We start from the raw sequence: 23,627 nt of genomic DNA on the forward strand, positions 1-23,627 counted from the left end.
AGACAGATTATATTCTTGAGGATTTGTTGTTAAATTGTAAGTCCGTGTTTGGCTCAGTGTATAATTAAGGATCGGCATTGGAGTAATTCTTGTCAATGTCCTTGTTCATTTCCTCCTCCTCCCCCCCTTATCCCTCGTCACAGCTGATTGACGCGGATCCGATGAAATGTCATAACAGTTAAGCTGCTCTCCTCCAAAACATTCTTCAAATCGATAGGGATAACATGCATATCTTCGGTTTTTTTTGTTTTTTTTTTACATGCTCAAAATACACTCAATTTTCATCAATAATGAAAATACTACCACTACTATGTACATATTATCACTAAACTACTATCTACATACATTCCAAAGAATCAAAACACCTTTATTCACTTATCGATAAGTTGTAACTTATGTATATTCAATCAAATGAAAACAGATTTGCTACATGTATATATTGTCGCTCAGTGTGGATTATATTAATATTATGATTAGACATATGTCAATATACATATGTATCACGATTTTGTAATTTTTGTTATTGTTGTTGTTGTCCTACCCTCTATTCTGAACGTTGTTTAGTTGAATGAGCTGTTGTTAAAGTTTAAACAACTCCACTCGATTTTTTTTTATTTGAATAATCCTTTCACTTGTACCAAATTCCCACTATAGATCAATAATTTAAATTATAAAAAACAGACTGATCTCAAGTAATTCAAAAAAGCATCAAAGCTTCCAATGATATTAAAAGGATGGGGGTAACAATCCCCTTAATAAACTAAAATATAAAATTTGTTCGGTTTATAAGTTCCATTATATTTTGGATTGTTTTTTTTGTTTTTTAGACCAGCAGGAAGTGGAGTCCTTTTTGTTCTACAAGCGTAAATAATAGTGAGTGTCTTTGCAACTATTGCAAAATCATTCTTTTCTCTCAATTTAAAAGCAACGAGCCAGTCTGACGCCTTTAGAGTTATGTTAAACCTATCGGGCATTATACTATCCAACATCAACAATAGAGGCCTCACTCGATCACAGAAATTAAATAGGTGGAACGAAGATTCTACTGCTTCTTTACAGAAAAAAAAAAATCCGCGTTCAGTTTTATTTGACGTGCTGGCATCTATCGAGGATGTCACCCGCCTGTACCGAAACCACTCATATTACCAGATTCTAAAACAACTCCCCTCTATCAATGTTAATAGAAATACAAGGTTATACTATAACGCGTGAACGACTGATATTTGACTTCCACCACGCTTTCATTAGTGACGTCATAGTGTATTAGTGGTTGCGTTTTTCCTCAAAATCTGTTTTTCTAGCCCAATAGTCGGTACAATAAATTAAACTGAAAATTCTAGCAATAGTGACCTCATAGACTATGAGTTATTGCGTGTTTTGTCAAAATCTGCCTATCTTACCCAGCAGTCGGTACGATACATCAATTGAAAATTCTAGCAAGTCCAATTACATGGTGGTCTAACCTTATATTTCTAATAGCCTTGCCACTATTAAATTAGGTCTATCCTAATTTAATAGATGGGAAGAATTGGTTAATGACTAATAATTATTCAGAGACTTAATCAATTTATCTTTTTAAAAAAAGGAAAGATTGGGAGATACAACAAATTGTAACAAATGAATTAGGCATGATTTTAATGGCATAGTCATGATTTGAGGTGGGGGAATGATGAGTATTATTTGCACATACCTATAAGCGTTTTATAAACTTTATTGCGTTCTTTTGGATGATAAAAGCAAAGAATCTCAAGGATAAAAAATCCTTAATACATTTGACAAATTTTTCCAGTTTAATTCATTAAAGAAAAAGACTGGTTCATTTTTCTATCAATAATATATTTAAACCCATGTAATAATGCATCAAATCCCCATTATGATCTAGATAGTGCAATAATGTGAACATTATAAGTTATAATGTATTTCTAATGAATAAGGACTGAATCATGACTCATACAAGCAAATGATACTCCTTATCAAATCATCCTTGTATACACACTTTATTCAGATATATTTTGCCATATAGTAGATACGGCCATTTGACAATTACAAAAGATCCATTACTTTTTTATTACCTTTAGTACTTTTTTTGGTCTACACACATTTCTTTGTTATTTAATTATAATCCAATATGATTCATGCATGAATAAGTAAACGTCTTTGGACGAAGGATTTATTGAATCAATGAGCAAATATTGTTAATTATACGCAAGGAAGTGCGATAACAGTTTCTATGGGATGCATGGTGACTAAATAAGTATATAATAAAAGAATTACACACGCATTTAATCTCATAAATTCCAATTAAATAGGGCAATTTGAAAAAATCTAGCTAGTTTATCGTGTCTTGCGACATTACGCCCCTGATGTCATCACTATTAACCAAGGATGTACCCGCTTCAGGTTCAGCAGTTCTAACGGTCTTGATCTTGGTTCAACTTAGTCTGTATCGGTTCCAGTCTTTCGTCTCGGTTCTTTTTTATATAGACTAAGTTTGGTGAAAGGCACTTAAAACAAGGGGCGTCGCTAGAAAATGATATTAGATACAAACTGTGTGGTGATACAGAGTGTGCGTAGTACCCCAAGGTCCAGTTGGGTCCCCCAAAACTAAGGTTACTTAAGCCAATGGTTTTCGAAGTGGGGGCCGTGAGGGGACTGAAAGTAAGAGGGCGCAGGAAGATGGTGAATTGAAGATAGTTTTTAGTCTACACATACATAGTAAAAATGTTTCCTATAATGAGGAGCCCTAGCCTAAGTGTAGGGGGGCCTGAGCATAGTAAATTTTGAGAAACTTAGCTTAAGAAATATTATAGTTATCATATTATAGGGACCCACCCGACAAGTTTAGTAGTAGACCTGGATCCATAATATACCCACCACCTCTTCCCTTTTTTTTCTTACCCCGCCTGGTGCCAACTCAGACACAACTGTATCACCCTGGTGACGTAAAAAAATCATTGGAAAATGCTGCACAATTAAAAACTCATTAAATTGACTTATTTATATATTCTATATAGGAACAAAAGCACTAGAACCGAGACCAATACGCAATATATTGCAGTCTCGCTTCGACTTTGTAGGCTCCGGTTTTAGCGGTTCAAGATCCGGGCCCGTTTGAACTACACTTGTTAAGGTGTGTGCATTTCTCAATAATTATTGAGTAATACCTCATTTATTATTATTATTATTACTATTGAGTAATACCTTATTTTGATAAGGGGGAAAATGGCCCAGAATTGTGTAACTACCAACTTATATTTGTCCTTTTTCCGGGTTTTTTATGAAGAAACTGCATGAATCAATAAAGTTCACGACATGATAGTGGCATAGACTCTTGAGCAATATATCAGCTTCATATTCCAATGACAATGCTATCTTGATTACATCACTTATCCTCTCATTCACAAAGAGAAAAAAGAATGAGTCGGATGTTAATTGGTAGTGAGCCTATAGATCCGCCATTCTCCCGCAAATATTATATATATATAACGTTAGGGATATTCAGAGATTAGAAATAAATAAATCCCATCAATAAGTTAATCTACAGTATTTATGTATTAATGCAGGGATCTCAAGTATTATACTTTTCCAATCAATCAATCTCCTTTTTTTACGCCACGCATTGCATTACTCACGCATTCTCAATCAAAACAGTTCAAAATATCTGATATAGAACTACCAATTGTCAAAAGGAAGCTACCCAGCCCTGTCATAAAGGCCTCAAAACAAACCAAAAGAACCGTTTAAAGTTGGGCGAGAGTAGTTACATAGGAATCATTGCTGTTTTTGGGATAACATTATTTTGCACAGAAAATGCAACTCCTCTAGAAAGGAAAATACGTCATACAAAGACTAATGACTAATATAATAAAAATATATAAAACCAATATAATATATCTATATTTATAAATAGTTAATGTGGAACCAAATTTTACAAATACAAAGGACATCAAATCTCAAATATAGTGGCTATGGCGAGTGGCCGCATACAACTTAATAGACATACTTTTAAAATGGGTAAAACCCTGAGCCCGATCTGTCGACTCAGTCAACAAGATGAGGAAAATATCTTTCATCTTATTCAAGACTGTGGCCGTACAAAGCTACTGAGTCAGTGGAAAAGAAAATATCATTAGAGGATCAACTTTCGAGGATTTTTAATATGTTATGTAATTATAATTAGAAACTCATAGATGAACCTCCACCGGCTGATACAAGATTGAGTTCCATTGAGGTAGGGTGTATCCAGGAGCTAAACAAACAAACTAGTTAATGATGTAATCATTAAATGAAATTTGATTTATATTTTCAATACAAACTCCTTAAGAGTCCTTGATTTGTCTTTGTAACTAAAGATTCTTTATGAATAAAGATTATAATCATAATTTAAATATTTCCTTGTTTTATGTCCATTTTACATACTATGTATAAAGATAGTTTGATACAAGAAGAAATGGATTTTTGCAATGGAATATTGATTCTTTTTCATAAGACTTTTAAAAGTATATACGAAGATGTCACAACACCTATTATTGAAAATATGAAGGTGCGAAGGTCGTTTGAAAAGTCCGAGAGATGGCACTGCTGGAGAGTATCGAGATTATATTTAGTTAGTAACATCTCTTGGAAGAACACACACCAATTATCAGGGATACCGGTCTATTTCTTTCCATTTGGCATACATTTGAATCGGCCAGAAAGATTATAGTGACTGTCTTTTGGATTTGCAAGGAATAACACTCATTGACACTCTAGAAAATAGTGAAACTATTACAGGTGTATGTTATTTTATTGGACCGTTTGAAACCCGAGCTACGAGAAAAAAAGCCCACAATTGGCCGACAAAAAAGTCATTTTCCATCACGATAATGCATCAGCTCACACCTCAGTAGTTGTGGTCGCAAAATTAATAGAAATAGGTTTCCAACTCGAGATAACCACAGCACTTGCAATCTCTTGCACATTCACTCTTCTGTCATTCATCGCCATATCATGGATTTTATCAATGATTTCTGGAGTACGAACTTCAACAAGGCGTCCAGAACGTTCAGCGTCACTTGGGCCTATATGACCACTCTGGAAATTTTGATACTACTTATAATAGTTTATCAGTAAATATCACTTAACATTTAGGGAAATCCTGCTTAAAAAACGCAAAACAACGAATTCTTAAATTCCATAGTTTCTTTATTTTTATTATGTGTCATTAACGAATGGATTGCAATCTTTTAAAAATCCTGCTAATCCGTTATATGAAATTAACTCTTAAAGAAATTATTCTCATTTTTTTTAGTCTGTAAGATATGTAATCGTTTAATGTACAACGTAGCACATACTACATAAATATGTAACATGATCACCTATACACGCACGCACGCCTCATAGCTTCTTTAGAAACATTATTAAGTTTGAATTTTTCTTACAAATTCGTCTTATTAGAGGAAAAAACAAATTAAAATATCTTTTAGAAGTAAAACAGTAGTGTAATAAGAACAGACGGAAAGGATATATTATTTTACAATTGTTCTTACCTTCTTTCTTACTGTGATTCGTTGCTATTTTTCTAATGGCTGTGTCAATGTGAGTTGATAAAGTTGTATTTTGTTTTTACCTTAAAATAATACAGACTGCACAGAAGCTAATGGTTAAACCACTATTTTGAAACTGTTGTCTTTTCTACATATATTTTATTCCTTTCAAATTCCGCGGAGGCTTCTTCTTCGACTGTAAAGAAGAAGAAAAAAACACAGACGTAGGACCGTGGTAGTAAGACGTGAGTTTTCAACTTCTTACGTACGTATTAATATAATATTTATCATTTACGTGGTGTGGGGCATGTGCACAACATGATAGAAACATAATATGAGCCAATATGGTGCATAAGATAACTACTAGGGGGTTATTTTTATTATTCTTTATTGCAATCACAATCACCATACGCTAACACATATCATATAAAATTGAAAAGTCAATTTTATATAACATATAGGAAGATATTCCTGTCCAATGACCTTGAATAGCATTGCCAAATAATAACAACAAGAGTCATTCATTGATTTACACACTAAAAAATGTCCTGATAAATGTTCTCACTCACTCATTTCTAAGTCCCAAAAACGACATGTTTGACACTCCATCCCTTAATCAAATCCCCCATAGGAAGCAATATTGATTTAGCTATATACATGAGGAATATATCTATGTATGTAGTCTTGAACATGCTTATGAATGAACAAGTATGATTGTTGAGTTATCATGGATTGATGTAAATTACAAGTGTTGATCCTTTAATTACAAATGTAAGCTTGTTTTGTCAGAAATCATTCAACGCCTTCTTATTGCTTCAAAAGTCGTACAGAGTAAGTTACTCTTTACACTTTTCATATAGATATTGATGAGTAATATGAGGCTCTGTGATACTTAACTGAATTTAAAAATCAAATCAATATTTTGCAGATTATTTTTTGCTTAAAGTTTTGAATCATTCTTTTTTGATCCATAATATAAAAGTTCCCATAGATAAAACAAAAGATTAAATATTCCTAAAAGGACTCGTTTCCCTGTGAGCAGGTCTTAAGGCAAAAAAACAAATGCTGAGTCCTTATTTATTGTCAAGGTGACATCGATATAACATAAAAAATAATTTTTTTTCAATAAAATTTATTTGGTTACAATATTTTAACAATAAATAAAAAAATTATTAAACCATTTCCAGGCGTCAATTCTCTTGGACCCTCTTTATTAAACCATCCTCAGTCAAAAACATATAGCAAATACTATGTATATTTACAATATAATTTTTCTCAGCTGTCCATTTTTTTACTTCTTTTCCTCTTATTACAAGTGGCCTAAATTTTGATTGATTGAATACAAATTGTCTCCTGTGAGCAAATACTAACTAAATATCAAATGATTTTTGGAATAAGAAATTTTGAAAATAAATATTTCGTTGTTTTATCTTGTTTGAATGCAATTACTAATTTCTATACTATAATTTCCGATACAATTTTATCATTAGAGCCCGAAGACCATTCTCATATTAATTAAGAAATTATTTATCAAGGACGATACATATATATGTATATCTGTAATCTATGCCAAGGTTACTAAAACTGAAACCTTCTGAGTAGGGATTGTCAATTTAGCTTGGTTCTTAATATCTAAAAAATTGAGTGTTTTCTTGGAATTCCGGAAAAATCATTATTATCAAAACAAAATTTTGTTTTTCATCTAGAAATGGAATATAATTAGACATACATAGGTATCTATTTTTACATCTAGTTAAGTATTATAGTCAAATACATACTAAATATTAGGTTGTAGAAAAAGCAATTTCGTATTTTCCGGGCTTTTTTTAAAACTAAGTATATCTGGTTCATTATTGTTAAGAATTTAACTCTTTAATTTAGATTAGTTGACAGCAAATATATATATTAACGTGCTGCTTAATTCAAATCGAGAGACTTGGTATAGAATCGTCAATTAAATCATTCATAAAGAAAGTGAGTGTCATTTATTTCCTCCATTTTGAAAATTCCTATTTTAAAAGAAAGTAATTATTTTTATATGATATGATTGAATTAGATTGTTCCAAATTTTGAAATTCACTATTTTTTATAAGTAATTATTTTTCTAGGTTATGATTAAAATAGATTTTTCCAAATTTTGAAAACATTTATAATTTCCCTCGCATGATGCTTGAAGCATGCTTACCATTTACAATTGGTAAAGGCTTATTTTTTTCCAAATTGATATTAACTTGAGAAATAGGGAAATATTCGTTTTTATTCAACCAAAAAGTTTGAACTTTAGAAAGGCTCAAACCTTACCATACAAGTATGTATATTCTTACCTATGTATTTCTATAATTGGTTTGCCCAAGGATATATATTTTATGGGCTGTCCCTATTAAATATAAGAGTAGTTTATTCAACCTTAAGTGCTTCTCATTACTTTTTTGACATTATCGACCAATAGTTTATAATATAAATATTTTGTAATAAGCCATCAAATATTATAAATCAATGTCGGTCAACAAGACATATTTGAACGATAACAAAATGAATATTTTTTTATATAATGAATATTAGTCAAACCAAATAAGAGAAATATGATGGTAGATAGGATAGTTTGAATAATTGTTTCCTTTAGTATTCTTACAAATAAGGATATCCGAAGATTAGAATCAATTGGTTTCAATAAGGTTTTGATAGTGACAACATGTAAAACAAAGAGTTGCAATCATAAGCAACAAGAGAGAGAGGCGTAACCATTGATGGAGTAGAATATTATTGTCAGAGATGATCCATTTTTTTCATTTTTTTAAGAATAACATTTTTATTCTGGAGGGGTGTCTGTGAGGAAGTGGGCTATGTTTCTTCCCTGATACTCCGTAATTAGAGATGTAAAAAGTGTTGAAATCTTTGCAAGCGTTACTTCTATTTCAAATATATGTTGATAACCTGCAAAATATTAGTAGATAATTCAGCAAGTAAGAAGGATTATAGTTTATTGCGATACTTGTCAGTACAATCAGGCCCTATAAATATCTGTTAACTTTTATTATTTAACTTATACTTACTCAAAAAAATTAAAAAGTGGTAACCATGTTAAGAATGTGATAATTCAGAGGAACCCTGCTCAAAAACTTTGAATATGAAGCTTCAATACTCAACATACTCGTACATATTATTTTGTGTTTTAGAGTAAGGGTTTCCGACTTTTTTGTGTCACGTATCACTTTCATTATAGAAAAAAATTGCGGATTAGCACGAATTTATATTGGTCTAATTCATAGTGATGGCTATTTTTTTGGTAATCAGAAGAATGAATTTTCTTTTCCTGAGCAGTTGTCACTATTATTTAACTCCTGAATAGTTAACTTCCTTTTCTACTAAATTCAATTTTGTTCAATACCTGATTGAACTTTTGGGTGTGCTCATAAAAGACGGAGAGGAACCTTGAGGCTTTGTTGCAGAGTAATAATTGTAAACCCCTTTTGAACGACTCAGAGTAGAATTGAAGATCGACATCAGAGTATCTCTTGCCTATGTACTTATTCATTTCCTTCTCTCCTTCGTCTCTTGTCACAGCTGATTGTTGCTAATCTAAGGAAACGTCATGAGCTTTATTTTTCTCTCCTGCAAAACATTCTTCATTTGTCAGGATTACCACGTTCATTTGGGTTTCTTATTTTTTTTTTAGAATGACCAAAGTAAAAACGATTCTCATTATTACAAATTAATGTAGAACCAACTACATCGGGGAGGGGGTAGGCTTGTTGGAGTTGTAGGGAGGCCAAAACCTTCCGTGTTTTTTCTTGATAATATATTTTTTGAAACTTATGTTATATATTCTTATTAGAAAAGTTGAAAACGCCCCTTCATTTCTCTCATACCAACGCCTCTTAATTGCAAACATCAAAATAAAATATGAACTTTAGCTCGCAATATGAATAATTAACACTTTCTCTGTGTACAAAATTGTCAATTTTAGAGCAAAATTCCTTGCTAATAAGATATGAACATAAAAATATAATAGAAAAACTTGATTTAAAGAATTGGAATGTCATTTTTAAGTAAAAGATATTTCGACGGCTAATAAATAAAAACATGGAAATTCAAATAATCTTCGCGACCTTATGATTGGAGACCTCTGCCGTAGAGATTTGTTGAAAGAAAATTAGATCTGAAACATGAAAAAACTGATTTCTAGAAGTTTCATAAGCAAGTTGTGTCCTTTTATGCCAACTCCATCTTTGCCTACAAAAATAATTATAATTTATGTAAATTAAACATATTTATAATCTAAGGTTTAAATTGAGTGTTTGTGAAGTTTTTTCCTAAATCGTTATAAATTATAGGTATTAAGTACTATTAATTTATGAAACTTGGAAGTTAACTTCTTTATAAGTTTACTTCACAAATTTCAAACGTGCTCCATAGTCTAAAGAATCACAATTCCAGAACATCTCTAAAGTCTAAATTATTATTTTGGGCAGAGCATATCCATTAGCCATGCTAGTGCATTACATTGTATTGCGAATAGTCCATCTCATCAGAATAAATATTAACGTCTCAGTGACTTTGAGAGGTTGTTTGTGTTGTTGTTCTTCGGTTACAATTCTATAAATAATGTTCAGAAGCTTATGAATGTATTAGCAATAGATAGATTTTGATCCCTTCCATTTGCTGTTCATCTTGTAAAATATATTATATTTCAAATATTGTCTTAATACCTGGCACAATTATTTACTGCATATAACTACTAACTACCTATAGCTATAAATTAAATATATATTTATAGTCTCTACACTCAAATGTTGGAGTAGGTATCTCTGACATTCAAAATAATAGAGTCGGAGTCCGGCATTTTATTTATCCACTCCACAGCCCTGGTTTCCTAGTTATTTAAAACACTTAAAAATAGATAGTACATATTAGAAGTAATCTTTATCCCTCTGACATTTAACCAGAGATAAAATCTCTATATTTAACTCACTGAATGGATTATGTTTCGAGGTTTTTTCTTTAACATGCTAGATGTAGAACAAACAAATGTAGAATAAGCCGCAATAATGTAAAACGTGATTGGACTTCATTTTCATGTTAAAGCTCTTGTTCTCTTATTGAAATGGTATGAGGAGAAAGACATTCAGATAAATTAATTTTCCGTGTTCATTTATTTCATTTTCTTATTAATATAGATATTTGAATAGTGTTTCAGTTGACCACTGAGGGATTTTTGCTTACATTCAGGCTTACATTACTTTTATAATTGCCGTGTTACCTCACTGTTAATAATAATTTATTTTAATCAATTATTCTGTAGTGCTTTAAACATAAGTTCAATTTTAATTCAGATTAAATAACATATAATTTAAAAGTGTTTTTATTCCAAACTCAGACAAGTTTTTATCCTTGAGAGTAGATATACAACCCTACATAGCCTATTTTTAATGCCTTGTTAATAGTCTCAATTACTACCGAGTCGTGCATTAAAATCTGAATACTTTGAATTTAAAATTCAACAAGATATAATTTATTAGTTAAAAATAGAGCTTCAACAAAATTAATACTATAAATAGATGTGTGTTTGAGCTATCTTAATCATTAATCTAGCCTCCCTTAGCAGGAATGATGGCTTCCAGGCGGTGGTGGAAGGGTTGCCACCCACTGGGGATGTAGTACTCTGTCATGGTTTCCCACTACTGGCTGACAGTGATTTAAAGTGTCTCAGTGTTTGGATGACGGACACTGCAAGTCTTCCCCTCGACATGAACGCAAAAATTGTAATCGAGGGGGTTGGCATTAGGGCTTTAGGGACGCAAAAGGTGGCAAAAAAAGAGTTCAGAAGAGTCTTGCAATAGGAGAGATAGGTATTTTTCATTTCTGGTGTCAAAAGTGGTCTCTCCACTCTCATAAGGCTCTTTCCATCCACTTTTTGCTAGAAAGTCTGGTGTGAAACACCAAAAACTCTTGCATGGACCCTCATGGACTTGTTAGGATTGCCCTGTCTATTTTCTTTAACTCCTCCGGTCCAGTGTGGTCTTTTTGACAGAGCCTCTCCAACTTTTCGGACTTACTGACGGCGTAGACGGTGGTCTTGGAGACGCCCAACTGCTTGGAGTGCGTGAATGGAAATTTGTCGATTATGTTCAAATGTAATTTTCTCGACTTTTACGTAAGCTAGAGAGCTCAGGTTTATTTTGTTTTCTAATTAATTTTATATGCTTCAATTTTTCGAAATATAAATTAATTTATATCACTCAACCTTCATTAATAATTGAATTAGTAAGTGTTCATATTTCAATGGACCATCCGGTGATATAAATATTTTTTTTGGTCAAGGATCATAAAAATGTCAAATTATACAGTAATGTAATTAAATTCTTTAAATGACATATTCTTTTCAACTTAAAATGTATTTTTATTTTTTTGTATTCTATAAGTATTTGTCTTTATCAAGTTATATTTGTTTTAGTACACAATTTGTGAACGCAAAGCAAACTTTGATCCACATAAATTTTTAAATCACAGTTGTAATTAATTAATTAAGATTTACTTTATTGTTCAGGACTTTAGTAATTAAATATTATTACAAATAAAATCATTTTTATTCAAAATTACATGAGGATATTTTCATCAAGACTATAATTGGCGTATATAGAAGTAATATTAAATGTCTAAATTTCTTTTATTAGCTAAATAAATGTACTGGATTGAAACACTATTCAAGATTATTATCATACGTCTAGTAGCATCTAGTAAGCTGTGTATTCATTCATTGATGACTTGAATTTTGATTTGTTCCACCATCACCCGAAGCTCACCATCAATTCTGAGAGTATATATATTGAGTATATACTGAGAGATATATTGACTAAAACATGTTCTTTGGATTTCAATTAATAATTAGTAGTTAATAAACTTGATTCCTAACTGACCCAGAACCCTAACATGGACTCCAATACTTTGTGTGTTAAGATAATGGTTGGCCTGATATATATTCTCAATCTTTTGAAAATGATTTTTGGCACTATAACTTTACTCAATGTTTCTATTTACAACATTAGTGCTTACTTGACTTTTGATCAACTTCTCCTCGATTTCATTTTTTACAAACCAATCGTATGTCACTCTATCTTTGCAAGTAATGCCAGTTCTTTAGATTGAATCTACACTTTGCGTATAATTTTCAATTATCTCAATTCGATGTAAAACTGTTTACAATTTTTTTTAAAGATTTTGAGTTAGGTCTGGAGTCTTTGTACTTGAGTTAGAAGTTGCAATTAATTAGACTAAAGTGCAACTCGAGTCACAACTCTGATATCTTCACTCATTAATAATAATAGAAGCAAAACCTCTCCCCGAAATTAAATTGAGTAATGTATCTCAAAATTTAATGGCCTTTTACTGTGACAATATATAATTTGGTACAAAGTTTGATCAAAATCGATCTGTGACTTCTGTCCTAATCTTGGTGGTTAACAAATAAACGCACAAATACGGGCTAAAACATAACCTCCGTTCTAATACATTGTCAAGTTTCAAGTTTAAATCTGGATCTGGCCCCCGTTGTGCTTCAGTCATTAATCTCATTACTCTTTCAAAATAACATATAGTGCAAATTTAAAATATGGAAAGAAAGAAAGAAAAGTCAAAAAATATATCGCCAAATCGAAAAAGATCTAAAATTTTATTTTGTAAAACACATACAAAATCCGATATTCCCTTGACAATGAGCTTAAAATATTAAATATACTTTAGTAATTCTATAGCTTAGAGGCATAAAATGTACACTTGGCCTCCCCTGTTAAAATTGTGACGCTGCTTTGGACCATTGTGAAAAGAATTTCGTCATTACAGGAAGAACTTTAATCCCTAAAATAATAGAAACTTGTTGAATAGCAAAATGCAATTTTACCTCTGTTATCGTCATCTCCATTATTTATACTACATTAAACATAGAAGTTTCAGAACATAATCTAATGATAGGATTAAACATTTGCCAAATGCACATTAAAAAAAAGTACCTTAAATCACTATAGCTTTAAGTAGAACATTTAGATAAATTTACAAGTAACTTGTAAAATCAATATAATATTTGTCTTACTTTGTTTTTCTTTAAGTTCATTGGCGAAAAATTAATAATTTATTTCTTTTGAATCTAAATATCTAAGTGGATACAAGGTAAACAAATCTTGATGGAAAAAAAGGATTATTAAAAACATCACATAATTAATTTTATTTTAAATATATTATGATGTTTCTGTCAAATCCCATAAATATGCAGGAATAAAACCTGCGAACTCGTAAAATTTCAAATATTACATATATTTAAAAACATTTCAAAAATGCATAGCTATTCACAAAAAATGTAAAAAAAATTACATCTATAACAAAAAACTAAATTTTTCGGAAAAAAATTTCAAATTGTATATTTTTTGCTCTGCTGCATAATTTGACCGAATGACCTTTATTTTTATAAAAAAAAATCTTTAAAAAAAAAAAAATTCGCGTTAAATTTTTTGGAAAAATTCCTTTATTTGGGGAGGGGGATACAGCCCCTCCATTCCCACCCTCTGCGGACGCCTCTGGTTCTAATGGACCAACGGTACTATGGACTGGCCCCAAAGACTGATAACGACAGCTTCTAAAAATCATTTGTACACTGTACATTTTCACTTGTTATAAAATTAAAAATTTTATCAATAGGTTAAAATCATAATTAGTGGTTTGGATGCTGGCATTATTTATGATGACTCACGATCAACCCCCTCAAAACGCCCATTGTGTCAAAACTTCATAGGATTTGAAAAAATGAATCAGACTAGAAACATAATTAAATGTGATAAATCTAAACTCAATGTTAATATTATATCACAAGAAAATGATGCTTGCTACAAAATAGCTTCCATGTAGATTCTCGGGGATTCAAGGATTGGTTTTTGTTTTTTTTAATTTCTGAATTACCTAACTAGTTAGCACAGTGTTGTCAGAGTTAGATTCCCTTGTCTCACTTGATACATAATGGTTATTTCATAATTTATTCTTCTTGATCACTATACGAAGTAATATATTAGCAATAAAATTTAAACTTAAAAAATTAAATTAAAAATAAAAATAAATCAGGCACAGCCATTAACAAAAATTAAATTTTTTCGAAATAATTTAAAATATTAAACTTTTTGGCGAAAAAATTCACAGCTGTTTACAAAATATTTCAAAAATTAAATTTCTAATACTAAATTTTTTGGGAAAAAAATTAAACATCTACAGCTATTGACAAAATATTAAATTTTTGGCGAAAAAAATATGAAAATCTACAGTTGTTCGCAAAAATTTAATTTTTGGAAAAAAATTTCGAATATTAAATTTTTCAAAAAAAAAACCTCAAAAATCAAAAGCTATTGATAGAAAAACCAATTTTTTGGGGAAAAAATTTCAAACGTAACATTTTAAAATTACGATATATATATGTCCATATATGTATTTCCTTATTAAGATAATATAAGATATAGACAGTGATTTTCTGGGAGTACATAAGAGACAAATACCATTTGGTATGATTGACTTATTTGGCTAACTCACAGATGATTTCTAACCTTTTTTCTGGTTCTTTTCGGATGAAGGCTGCGTGATACAATAAAGGTAACGACGAACAAGCAGAGTTGGATCTGTCCTAGGACTGATTTCCTCTTCAGTCTATTCCCCCCCCCCTTTCCGATCTTTTTACCCCACGTTGTATCAGTCCTAGCATTTTTTTATTTCATAAGAATAAAGAAAATAATTAACGATTGTTAGAACGTATAATAGTACGGTCTCGTCACATACTTCCTAGTTTTAACTTCAGGTATCTTTACTCATTGAAAGAGGAATGTTATGTATAGATACCTTTTAATATGATGAGTAAATAAATAACCGGACTAGGCACCAGGATCGACTACTAGATTCGATAAGATATTGGGTGCTTGATTTTTTTTTTCCATAACGAATTTACTTTTATTATAAGAAAGAAAAAAACCCCAATATCCTTTTTTTCTTTAAAAAAAATATGGTTCATTTTTTTATATTAATTTCATGAAAAGGGGCTACAAACTCACCCCTTCGGACACTCCTGCGTAGTACCGAGTGAGTATAAAGGCTTATTCAGTTTCTTTATTAACGTGCAACCAAGGTTAATAGAAATACAAGGTTAGACCATCATGTAATCGGGATTGCTAAAATTTTCAATCTGATGTATCGTACGTACTGCTGGGCAAGACAGGCAGATTTTGAAAAAAAACACGCGACCACTCATAGTCTATGACGTCAATATTAAAAGCGTGGTGGAAGTCAAAGATCAGTTGTACATGAATTATGGTATAACCTTGTATTTCTATTGACCTTGCATGCATGCAACCAACAAATTACAAAGAATACACACATATAAACTGGTAGGGATAGACTGGTAATAACAAAGCATTTTAATTAAACTTCAGCTACAGTAGTTTCCATAAAATCCCGATAGGGATCGGTCCTAGGACTAACAAATTGTAATAGGACTTGACTGGTAGGACAACAGCCTTTTTAGTTAAACATCTCCCTTCAAAAGAAGAATTCTCGCCTCCCTTTGGTTTAAATTGATTTAAAAATGCAATATGAAATAAATTAATATTAATTTAAATATAATTATAATAATTTACATGTAGAAGGTTTTCTTCTCTATATTAGTAATTCATTTTCTCCCGGAAAAATCATTTAACAGGCAGCTGATATTAACAAGGGTCTTAATTCAGTAATACCATATGTCTCGCTCCCGCCTTTTCATCATGTTCTTAAAAAATCCCATCTCTACTTATAGCATAAATAACACACCAACAACTGATGTCATCTCAAGTCAACCTCCTCCAAATAAAACAAAAAACATTGTCGCTCTATATATTCTCTTACGACTAGCTTTTTTATCTACCTTCTCTAACTCAACTATCGACAGAGAAATGAAAAATTTAAAAAAACAAAAAACATATGGCCTTCTGTATTATTCTTGATGTCAACGTTTAAGTATTAATAAGAGAATGAATATTAATTATTCTATAACTTTAATTAGTAATCAAGTAATAATAAGTTGAAATGATACGTATTTTTGGTTTATATAGATCAATATTATAATCCAAATCCTATGTAAAACTTTATTTGAATTCATAATAGGTAGAACAGTTGCCTTAAATCATGCAGGAGTCCATTTATGAAGTTATATGAAAATAGCTGAAAGGATAATACACATAATAATTTTTTTTAAATTTCAAATAGCTGATCTTTAAATTCCCTTTATTGTAAATAAGTAATTGTATAAAAAATGTTGATCTTCTAAAATCTAATTATTTCTTGTTAAAAAGTGGAGTAAATAAAGAACTTGGCCTTAGAAGAATGTAATTGGCTGACTTCTAGTTAATTTTGATCCTCATTTTTTCTTCTTTTTGCAAGAAATGTTTAGAGAGAATATTTGTATCAGATATAAACTCATAAAATTTGAATCCAGTTGTATTTAATTGTTTAATAGAACATAGAAATTAGAGAAAAAATGCATTTATTCACAAATAATATAGAAAATGAATTCTATTGTCACGGCTCGCTTCTTTAAATATACAAAGATGCACTGTATTTTCTTTTCAGCTAGTTATGAAGAATTGGCTAACTACTAACTGATTTTTGGCCTTTTTTTTTTTTTTTTGTTTAAAAGTTTGCATCACACAATAAATATAACGGCGTATAAAATAAGAATATTTTTAAATTAAAAAATAGATACTTATACTGGTTTTTTCTACCTAGCCTACTTTTTAGCCCTCCCTCCCCCTAAGTATAAATATAGAAATAGCAAAATTGAAAGGTATGCTATTTCGTCAAAGTTTAAAACTTTAAAAAAATCAATTTGGTAAAACTCATGTTTGGGTAAAAAATTATAACATTTAATTTAATGTGAAAAATTCAGACAAAAAAAGTCCTATGCAATAAATATTTTTACATAAACCCTTAGGCAAAATAATGAGTTTTATAGGTTATTTTGAATAATGAATTTAAAGATCGATCTTTGATAGAGTATGTACGTGATGTTATAGTGAATATCTCCGAGAGGAATGTCGGATAACTCCTTAAATGCGGCGAAATAGAGTCATATATATCTAAATGAATAAATAGTATTTATTAATTAAAGATATTATGAATATCAATTATATAGAATTTAAAAAAATAACCAAAAGTCAATATAATCTACAAAAAAATTGCCTTCCCCCTCCTCAATAATTATTTGCTACATTGGCGTCGCTAGCTTCTTTTGGGGGCCCTCTCAAAAAAATATCGGTTATATATAAAAATAAAACCTATATATATAATATAAACTATAATATATAAGTAATTATAAGCTATTGATAATTTTTGGAGCTAAGTCCCCCCCCATTATGAAATTGCACAACGCGCCTGGTTAGGTATATACATTTTTTGCAATATAAATTATTAAATTAAATTTCCACACTTACTTATGAAGTATTATAACTAAGTATACTCAAATCAAAGAAATCCTTATCATTGGATAATAATTATAGACTTAAAATGATCTCGAATCAAATTTGAGGACTCAAACTAGAATCGATGAAAATATTCAAGGACTTCTAATTGATTTGAACTTAGAAAAAAAGACTTTGACTTGCAGTATAAAGAATTTTTCCCATCTCTGCTTATAAGTGGCATTAAACTTCAAACCCAACTCGGATTCGATGCCAAAAAAAATGTCACTTAACTTGGAGTCAAGTTAAAAGATCGATACTTGACTCGGACTTATAAAAAATAGGGACTTTATTTAATCATAGATTTTTTCAACAAGTATGAAATAAAAGTTCCATTAGAAATTTCAATTGCAGTCTTTGAAAAAGAGAGCCAAAAATATATAAAAGCTATCTTCAAATTGTATGTCATTGCTCATTATAACTTTTCCCCTTTTACACAATAAACAAAAAATTAGAATAATCATTCCTACATAACATCACCTTTTTCTAAAAGAAAATAAAATAATACTTGTACTCAATCCATGCTCTATTTACACCCCCCTTCCCCATTGAAAGCCGTCATACAGACTCATATGTCACTTAGAATATTAATATATAGCATAACTCATAAGTCATAATCAAAGTATTTTAGGTGAAATGTGTTTTCGATAAAATAACAGAGAGTTCATTAATTGATAAATCATCCAGCAAATAAATAGGTTTTTAAATCTTGAACAAACATTAAAAACTAGCCACCTAGTATCTCATCTCATAGAAAATGATAATAATTTGTAGGTCATTTACAACGCGTAGACATACTAAGTCATGAATTATGTCCATATAATACTTACATAAAAATAATAATACATTATAGGTGAAATTTTCGGAATAGTTGTTTGTTTAAATATCACGCAACCACATATATATGTTTATATAAAGCTACGTTATCCAATTTAATATTTATTCAAAACACAATTATCTACATATATTCTGTAGATAAGATTTGACAATTTTTTAATAGGATGTTCAGTGGATTAAACTTTGCATTTTTATTGAAACAAGATATATATTTGTAACTGGTAGACGTAAGAGTTCTTAAGATTCTTTTTATTAAATATATAGTTCTTAATAAAATTTTATAATATAAAATTCGTAAATAGTTGGATTGCAAATTTATATTAATATAAAATCATAAAATATTCATCAACTCCTAATCGTATACTAATCACGTTCTGTCTTATATTTTATTTCTTACATATTTTTTGTAGATACAATACAACGGTATCTCTCTGTTAAAAAATAGACTGTCTGTTCCCTGGACGTTTTGCAGCTATAACGAATAAGATGATGGAGTTTTCAATTGGAACATGAATATACTTATTCAATCTCGAGTTCAAAGATATTTTTCGAATCTGCGTCGACGTAGAAGACGCATTAATTCCTCCTTAGATCATCATGTCAGTTAGAAATTGGTTTCTCATTCTTTTTCTATATATTTTATATCTTCTTATTGGAGGATTTAGCTTTCAAGCCCTTGAATCTCCTCATGAATGCTTTCGGAGTATGAACCATCGCTCTTTCTTTGTTGGCTATTTGTCAGAAGGTACATAGAAATGATTGTGTGCCATTGAACTCCTAATTTGATCTTACTGTTTTTACTAGCCAACATATCCAGAGAAGACTCAAATGTGATTTATAATTTCTTTATAAATCGCTCCTCAGTTAAAGGAACAAAGGAGTTGCCTATTGGTAATACAAATCTCACTTCATACATTTCCGAACAAAGAAAAAATTACAATGGAGAGAATACTCCTGAAATCGACTTGGACTGTGAGAAATGGGACTTCTATAATTCCTTTGTTTTTACTTTTACTGCGTCGACTACCATAGGTACGAGTTCATAATTTATAATATCATGTTATTTTGTTATTTTGAATTTCAAAGGCTATGGGCAACTTTCTCCGGTTACAGCGCAAGGTAAATTGCTATGCATATTCTACTCCTTGATTGGTATACCCATTAATGGTATACTCATTGGATCTTTAGGAAGCTATTTTGCTGCTAAGGTAATTATTTTCTCAAATTAGGAAATGTGAATCTAACATTATAATTCATGTTTTAGTTGGAAGCCTTTCAAGATAGTGGAGATGACTCCGATAGTGATGATGAATTAAAAAAGAAAGGGGAACTCTTCAAATTCTGCTCAATTATGTTTAATATCATTATTTATCTCATACCAGGAGTTGCAGTGTTTGTTCTTATTCCTGCATTGATATTTCATTATATTGAAGGGTGGTCATATCTCGATTCTGTATATTACGCTTATATAACTTTAACTACGATCGGGTTCGGAGATTTCGCTGCAGGTACACTTTTACTAAATTCTAACGTCTAGTTGTGTACATTCATCAGTTTTTTCTAGGGAGAAATAACGATATCCTTCGTAGTTTAGATTCTTGGTCTCTAATTTATGAATCATTTATTTTGATCTGGATCATGTTTGGACTCGGATACATATTCATGATCATCACTATTATCACTGACGGCATTCGTAAACCAGTTCGAAGAGCTGTCAAAAAAATTGAAAGATCATTTCTCAAAAGAATAATTGAGGAAGTTGTTAATAAACGGAATAAGGTACTTATCACTATCATCTTATAAATGTAACTAAAAAATTTTTATTAAATGTTATTCTAATGAAGGAGTATGAAAAAAATGGATCTATGGATGGTCTAACACTTGAAGACCACGATAAGGATTTAGTGATGGAAAATGATTTGTATCTTAGTGTAAATGATATGGAAGATGATGATAAAGCTCATTTAGAATTCAAAAATAAATTGGTAGAAGATAAAGAAGAGGATAACGAAGATCCGTTCGAACATAATAGAGATACAATCAAATCACTTCAACACTTTTTTGAAAATAACAAGAAATTTAATATGGATCACCCTTCCCCTAAATTAAGGAATACTAGTACTTCATCTCTTAATCTAAGAAAGGAAAGAAGAGCTGTGTCCATGCAGCATCCTCCCGATATGATATCTAATTCTGGTTCTAATATTTCAATTCAAAAGAAACGTAGGATTTCATCATATGTCGATGAAAGGTCACGTCCACGAAGTAATTTATTTTTCTTCTTTTTTAAGTACATTTATGTAGTATAAATATTAATTTGATAATTAATCAATTATTTTTAATTGTTTTGTAGGCACCTATGGTTCAGATTTTAAACCATCTATCACTGACATGAGTTTCTCCGAATTCTTAAAAAATACGACATTAGAGGAATTCTTTGTGGCTGCGAGTAAGATTTAATATTCATGGACAAGTTTTTTGATAATAAATTATGTTATATACATATTTTTTGTTTCAGATTCTATTTCAAGTCCTAGAAATAGTGTTCACAACGATCCAAATGTTTCGTCAGCAAATTCTCCACAAAATTCAATTCATACTGGTATGAAAAAACTATCCACCATGGCTTCATCTGGCCTTGAGCCTTTCTCAAAATTGTTTTCCAATGGTACAACTCATGGCACTAGCCAACGCAGGGCGTCTTCTTTCAGTACAAGCAATCGTGTTTCTGAACCTCCGACACAGATTATTGTTACTTCGTATTCTTCCGCATCTTCTGAAAGCAAAGATAATGAAATTAGAATTTGAGTTTTATTTTTGATATAATTAATTGATTAATTTGTTTTCTTCTTGGGTTACAAAATCAATAGTTTTGTATTGCAACGATTGGTTTATTTTAACCATAGTGTTTCTTTGATTTACATTCCAATCTAATGTCCTACACTATTAGTTTGATGTAGATATATTTTTTTATTTTTCTATTTTTATATACATATTGATTGTATTAAAGTTATATATATCTAGGTAATTTTATATGGGTTTTTCTTCATCACTCATTTAGTCTTGTGTAACAGGGCTACGATGTTTATGGATATACTTGGGCTCAGATCATTAATATCAACATCTTTAATATTAATGATTGATTAAAATCATCAATTAGGTTCCATTTGTATCAAGGTGATTGGCACTAGAGAAAAGCGATACTATAGATAATCATTAGCTCACCTATACAAAAGAACATTAGTAATATGTGTATATCATGTTATTTTAAATTCAATTTCATATATCCTAGCTGATTAATTAATATACTTTCGTATTAGTCTGACGTCAATTAAATCTAATACTTTGGATACTTAAATATATTTGTATACACCACATATTCAATTAAGAGGATAAAAGCACTTGTATTTATGTATTTATAGAAACAATGATGCCACTTCATCTGGTCAGCTTAGCTACAATAGCTACGTAAATGAACAATAAGCAAGTACATCATATAGGAGAGGGAAGCGTTTCGGGATCTAACTCTAAACGGAAGAAATTGATTATAACTAATTTTAAATCGTTTTGATTAATCCAAGTATGATGCTGTATAATCATAGAATGAAACATAGTTTTGATTGGTAGACTTTATTTATCTCACATTTTTTGACATTCTTTTGAGCCAGTCTATTTTTAGTAGAGAACAACTTGCTGTTTTTCGACACTGCCAAAACGAAAAATTACTGAGCCTAGTAAGAAGTTTTGTTAGTTGAGACATATATTGAAGGATTTATGCGACTCATAAAAATCTCTCAAGATCTTAACTTACTCGAATTATATACATACCTGTTCTAAAATGTATTCATCCTTTAACCGAATAATTTATTTTTATACCCAGTCTAACGGTTCCGGTTCTTGAACCGCTAGAACCGGAACCGGCAAAGTCAACCCGATACTGCTTATCGGTTTAGGTTCTTGTGCTTATATATATATATTACAATAAATTATCAACATCATCAAGAAAAGCGTCAAAAATTCTCAAGAATAAAAAAAGACAAAAAAAAGTGTAAGAAAACAAATCTTAGACCCTAATATTCGGATAAAATTAGATACTCAAACAAGTAAAAAATCTAGAAACTCAGCATTGACGAAAAGGATTCTACATTGGATAAAAGTAAAAAAATATATATTTTTGTTATACTTTAAATTCTAACTTCTATTAAAGAAATATATTATGAATGAATATTGACTATTTTTAAATCGATGTAAGTATGCAAAGTTTTGAGAAAGAATCCAAAAAGATTGTCCCGTGAAGCCTTTTTCTAAAAAGAACAACTTACATTATAAAAAAGGTCAAAAATGGACCATGAATCAAAATTTTATGGTAACAGCGATAATAATCCGAGAATTAGCATACTTTTTCAACTATTTGTGTAACTACAGGTTAACAGAAGGGAAAGACGATCCTCCAACGGGATACGTCCGTCACAGCGATTGAATACCATGACATTAATAAATTATATGAATTATTCTCTCCACATAAGCTCACAGAGTTGAGACGAAATGCAATAAGAGTCTCAGTTGCTCCTTTTAGAACATCCTATTTGTAGATTTATTAAAATTGCTTGAATCCTGTTGTGCGTAGAAACCCCGCCTTAAAAATGTTATAAAATCTGATGACAGGGATCACTATAATCAGTGATGAAAATCCGGTGTATTTTTTAACTGGCCCGTTTTTTTAGAATTGGTAACAATTTTCTTTTACTTG

At 30.5% G+C, this 23,627-nt stretch overlaps 2 protein-coding genes across 11 annotated transcripts in view; one reads left to right on the top strand and one right to left on the bottom strand.

The window, feature by feature from the left end:
• The window catches only part of LOC121129763 (uncharacterized), a 49,156-nt gene extending 43,487 nt beyond the window's left edge, over positions 1-5,669 (bottom strand). The window contains exon 1 of the mRNA XM_040725490.2: positions 5,529-5,669. The gene's annotated coding sequence lies outside the window, so the exon portion shown is untranslated. The remainder of the gene's footprint in view (positions 1-5,528) is intronic.
• Positions 5,630-21,905, top strand: LOC121129761 (uncharacterized). Of its 10 annotated transcripts, XM_071893482.1 has the most exons (12): positions 5,630-5,770; positions 11,131-11,374; positions 11,447-11,679; positions 19,288-19,476; positions 19,543-19,622; positions 19,682-19,909; positions 19,964-20,085; positions 20,142-20,385; positions 20,442-20,656; positions 20,722-21,142; positions 21,231-21,326; positions 21,396-21,905. In XM_071893482.1, the coding sequence occupies exons 5-12, from the start codon at positions 19,583-19,585 to the stop codon at positions 21,683-21,685; spliced, it is 1,656 nt and encodes a 551-aa protein (XP_071749583.1). In that variant the 5' UTR covers positions 5,630-5,770; positions 11,131-11,374; positions 11,447-11,679; positions 19,288-19,476; positions 19,543-19,582; the 3' UTR covers positions 21,686-21,905. The 10 variants fall into 10 exon arrangements, with proteins under 10 accessions (XP_071749583.1, XP_071749579.1, XP_040581421.1 ...); XM_071893478.1 differs by having other exon boundaries at positions 19,288-19,622; XM_040725487.2 differs by lacking the exons at positions 11,131-11,374; positions 11,447-11,679.
• Positions 21,906-23,627: the final 1,722 nt, after the last annotated feature.

The sequence above is a fragment of the Lepeophtheirus salmonis genome, chromosome 14 (assembly GCF_016086655.4).
Source record: "Lepeophtheirus salmonis chromosome 14, UVic_Lsal_1.4, whole genome shotgun sequence".
Lineage (NCBI taxonomy): Eukaryota > Metazoa > Arthropoda > Copepoda > Siphonostomatoida > Caligidae > Lepeophtheirus > Lepeophtheirus salmonis.

Coding starts and splice junctions, on each gene's coding strand:
- LOC121129761 (XM_071893478.1), top strand. CDS start 19,475: ATGTCAGTTAGAAATTGGTTTCTCATTCTTTTTCTATATATTTTATAT. Junction 20,086..20,141: donor GAAGCTATTTTGCTGCTAAG/GTAATTATTTTC, acceptor TTCATGTTTTAG/TTGGAAGCCTTTCAAGATAG. Junction 21,143..21,230: donor TGAAAGGTCACGTCCACGAA/GTAATTTATTTT, acceptor ATTGTTTTGTAG/GCACCTATGGTTCAGATTTT.